General features: G+C 32.1%; 1 protein-coding gene across 1 annotated transcript; it reads right to left on the minus strand.

Annotated features, from left to right (window-relative positions):
• Positions 1-310: 310 nt before the first annotated feature.
• Positions 311-3,528, minus strand: LOC107485009 (receptor-like protein 39). Its single transcript, XM_052260609.1, has 2 exons — positions 596-3,528; positions 311-419 (listed from the first exon to the last, which is right to left on the minus strand). The coding sequence occupies exon 1, from the start codon at positions 3,526-3,528 to the stop codon at positions 607-609; it is 2,922 nt and encodes a 973-aa protein (XP_052116569.1). The 3' UTR covers positions 311-419; positions 596-606.
• Positions 3,529-4,918: the final 1,390 nt, after the last annotated feature.

Genomic DNA, 4,918 nt, shown 5'->3' on the forward strand with positions numbered 1-4,918 from the left:
ATTATTAAAAAATATCTTTAAAAAAAAAACGTTTTATGCGTATACATATTATATTATGCTAATTTTTTATAAAACAAATACGTATAACTAAACATTAATAATTTATCCCATATCTCGTTGCACAGTTAAAAGCTAATAACCAAAAATTTACACGCAGCAAAACAATGTTGTAAACACAATCTACGTACAATTTGTTTCTTGCAACTTACTTTCATATTCTCATAAATTATACTCTGCAATAACTGATAAACAACAATGTATAATAATAGGACACCAGCCAAAAATTAAAATTATTAATGAGAAAAGTAAAAGAGTGGTATATTATTCTAAATTCTCCTGTTATTCTACTCTGATTCTTAGCTTTTTCTCTTCATCTTTCAACCTTCATCTAGCGGAACCCAAACAACTCAAAACGATCCCTGCAATATTTTGAATTTTGATTGTTACTATTCATTAACAAATTTAGATAAGGATTTCTTTATTCAGTAGCTATAAATATATACTTCAAAATCCTATTGGATAAAGTCCATGTTTGTACAAAATCTTAAAATACTAGATATGAAAAAGACTGCATGAAAATTTATATGCTCATTACCATTCATGAAATCATGCAGATATCCACCTTAGAGTTTTGTACTTGTGTTGCCCATGTTGTTCATATACAAAATCAAGCTGAGGAATGATCCTCCAAAGCAAATCATCCAAATGCTTCCAATACCACAATCTCCATTTCTTCCAGAAGATAAGGGGAAGAATGATAACACCAATCCCAAAAGTGAATCCCAATTCAGCACTTAAGAAATTCCAATCAATTGAGTTATGTGTTTCAGAAGATGCTGATGGTGTTTGTGGCAACCCTTGAACTCCATCATCACCACAATTATTAGTTAGAGGAGGTCCACATAAACCTTCATTGCCTTCAAAGGAATAGATATCAAAAGATTGAATTTGTGTTCCTGTTGGAATTTTTCCCTCCAAATGATTGAAGGAGAGATTCAACACTGCAAGGAAAGTTAAACTTGAAATCTCTGTTGGAATCTCTCCAAACAAAGTGTTATTTGATAGGTCTAAAGACTCGAGCGCAGTTAAATCTCCTAAGGATGATGGAATGTGGCCAGAGAAAGCATTGTGTGACATGTTAAGTACATTCAGAGCTTTCAAACTCATAAGCTCTTCTGGTATTGGACCTTCAAATTGGTTGGATGAGAAATCCAAGGAAGTGAAGATTGAGAAAATTTTGACCAACTTCATTTGCATCCCTTTGTTGACAACTGTAACTGAATCCAAGTAGGTTCCACCATACGGCAATTGATTGCCTTTGATAGCATAATTCAACATGTCATCAAATATATAAGGAGGGTCATTTGCAAATATCTTGGCCAATCTTTTGACAATAGCAATGTTGATGAGTGCTAACATATCCTTGTAACGAATATAATGACCAAAATCATACATGTTAAAATACAAGTAGATTCCATTCTCCTTTGTGTAATTTCCATCATCCATCATAGCTGTCCAACTTTGCAAGAGTTTTCCAGGTAGTGTGCCGACGAATTTATTCGAGGCTAGATCAACAACACGAAGCATCTTCCAATGACTTGTGTTATGGCTGCAATCAATAGGTCCATGCAGTTTGTTCGACCTCAAAACTAGTACTTGCAGGGTGGTAATGTTGCCCAAGAAGCAAGGAAATTCATCACTCAAACTATTGTTTCCCAAGTTTAGTACCTCTAGCTTTTGGCAATTGGCTAGTGAATTCGGTACGGTACCTCTAAGTAGATTTGCATTAAGATCAAGATACCTTAAATTACATGTACTTGAGAATATTGTGTCATATATATGACCTGTGAGTTTGTTTCCAGCAAGATTCAGTAATCTAAGAGTATTATTTCTTGCTATCAAACACTTGGGAATGGGACCATCAAAGTTATTATGTGAAAGATCAAGCATTCTAATAGAAGAACAGTTACAAAAGGATTCAGGGATTTTTCCATGAAAGCTGTTGTTTGTTAAGGAGAGGTAAAACAAGAAGGGAAGGTACTTTTCAATGTTAGGTGGGATAAAGCTGAATTCATTGTTTGAGAAGTCCAAATGTACAACGTATTTTGTGAAATATGGAATTGACCCGCGAATTTGGTTGGAGTGAAGATCAATCATCAAAAGACTTGAATTGGGATTTTCCAAAGGACCTTCCAAATCTGTGAGAAGATTGTTGGAAAGATTTAGGGAAACCATGGAATCAAATTTCCAAATCCAATTAGGTATTGGTCCTTGAATCAAGTTGTTGGATAGGTCTAAATCAAATAACTTGGGTTGATTCTTCAAGAAACTTGGGAATTTCTTTAAATTGCAAGAAGCCAACAATACATTTGTCAGGTTAGGGAAGAATGAAAGACTAGGATCCTCATCAGCTATTTCAACTGACAATTTATTATTTGAAAGGCCTAATACACGTAGATATGGCAATTTTTTGTGAATTGTATCTAGATGTATAGTTCCATTGAATTTATTGGATGAAAGATTGAGGAGGCTAAGTCTTTTAAGACCAAATAAAGACAAAGGAATAGGCCCTTCTAATTTGTTGATACTCAAATCAACCAACTCTAATGTGGAAGCTGTTGCATTTTGGAATTCATCCAAGAGACCCTCAAAACCATTATCAGATAGAGTAACTTCTTGTAGTGATGGAATTGTAAAGAGACTTTTGGGAATCTTACCACTGAAGAAGTTATCTCCTAAATTGATTATGCAGAGGTTCAAAAGTTCTTCCCATTGAGTAGAAAGAATTGTTCCAGTCAGTTCATTTTGAAGAAGAGACAAATATTGGAGATTCTTGGACTTATTGAAAGATGGAAGAGGACCACTGAATCTATTGTATGACAAGTCTAGATACACCAAATTGGTGAGTTCAGATAAAGAATCAGGAAGTGTCCCATTGAATTGACAGTTAGAAAGATCTAAAGTTGACAACTGCTTCAAATTGGAAATAGAACTTACTAACTGTCCAAAAAAATTTGTGTTGCTGAGAATCAACGTGTCAAGTTGTCCATGTTGTGAGAATTCTGGTAAGGATCCCTCAAGTTCTTCATTGTTTGATACATCAAGCGTCTTCAGAGTTTGAATTTGGAAGATACCCTTTGGAATTTGGCCGCAAAATCCAGCATTAGATAAGTTCAAATGCCTCAAATTCTTCAGCTTTACAATATCTGATGGTATGAAAGAGCCAAAGTTGTTGAAAGCCAAATTCAAGCTATGCAGATGTTCAAAGTTGAACAGACTTGAAGAATTGTGTAGACCTCCAGAAATAGATTCTTGACTCAAGTCAAGGCCAATGACATGACCATTGTTGCATGATACTCCATTCCATTGACAGCAATCAACAACACCACTTTGATTCCAATGAACAAGTTTTGTTGATTTGGAAGGGTTGTATATGAGGTTGTGCTTCATGTTTAGCAACATGAATTGTTGATGACTTAGGCATTGGCTTGTAGTAGTAGATGCATCGATATTGGTAATCAACCTCATCATGCATAAGTTTATGAACAAAGAAAATAGAAGCTTTTGAAATGACATCATTATTTTGTTTTGGTGGCAAGTGTTTGAACCTTGTATGACTGATTTCATGTGTGGTGAAGATTGTGTATATCATTGATCGAAGTTATTCCTTTTATAGCCGAGTGTTTGATTAAGTGAAGTATATTTGAATGTGAATTTGTTGATCCATGGCACTGGTGCTGTTTGACAGATTCAGCATATATGAATATAGATATAAGAAAAACAATGCCGCTAGGTAATATTTCTCTTTAATTTCATTTAATAAATTTCTTTTTTCTATGTACAATAATAATTCACATCCTTAACATTTTATTATTACTATTTTATTGGTAAAATGATAATTAAAAAAATTTGATTCCTTGAGAAAACGCATAGATATAATACACATGATATCTACTGAGATATATTCATCAAATTTTAAAATATATACTTTAAAAAATTTCTAAAATAGTAAAATAATGCATCAATTGTCAATGAATTATACCTCAAATGACATAGTCTCCTCATACTCAATTAAGAGGTTGCGGATTGGAGTCTCCTATCTTTGGTAAAAAAAAATAATACATCAATTTCTTTCATAAAATAATTGTTACCATGTGTAAGATAAAATCTCATAAAAGATAATACACATGAATTAATATATTTTCCAGAGTTGTATATATGAATTAATAAAATTTATTTGTTAAAATTAATTTAGTGTTTATGTTGACAAAATAATAGCAAAAAATACTAAAAATTGCTAGCAGCAAAGGATTTTTTTTAAAATAAATAAAATAAATATTAAAATTACTAAAATAAGTTATTTTTAATTTTTTTTCTGTTTTTCATCTTATTTCATTTTTAGTGTAAACGAAATAAGACATGCATGCACACTTCTCCACATATCACGTTTATAAACGCGTTGTGATACGTGTTTTATCTCGTTATAGAAAACCATAAAAATTTCAAAAATTACGTATTTTCAGTAATTTTAATATTTATTTCATTTATTTAAAAAAATATGCTGGCAGCAAGAGTTTCTATTAATGAATATTAGAATATATAATCAAATTTACTTGTATTTAATTTCTAAAATAATATAATATAATAATAATATATGTAAGAATAAAGAGTTATAGTGACATGTCAAATTCTTTCAAAACTTATGAAATTGCCATAGCCAGTTTTTTTCAAAGTCAACCCCCTAATTTTCACGGTAGAAGAATCCCGGAACTCGTTGCTTAGCTTGTTTCTTGAATTGCCATATGTTATGTTTAGTGCTTCAAATTGTGGATGCGGACCGAATTCATGACTTGTTTCTTGAATTGCCATATATTTCTTTTTCTGTGACAAACAGTCAGTGTTTGAAATTGTGGATGCG

The sequence above is a fragment of the Arachis duranensis genome, chromosome 4 (genome assembly GCF_000817695.3).
Source record: "Arachis duranensis cultivar V14167 chromosome 4, aradu.V14167.gnm2.J7QH, whole genome shotgun sequence".
In the NCBI taxonomy this organism is placed as follows: domain Eukaryota; kingdom Viridiplantae; phylum Streptophyta; class Magnoliopsida; order Fabales; family Fabaceae; genus Arachis; species Arachis duranensis.

What these genes read in the sequence shown, in the direction of transcription:
- LOC107485009 (XM_052260609.1), bottom strand. Translation starts at nt 3,528, where the DNA reads ATGAGGTTGATTACCAATATCGATGCATCTACTACTACAAGCCAATGC.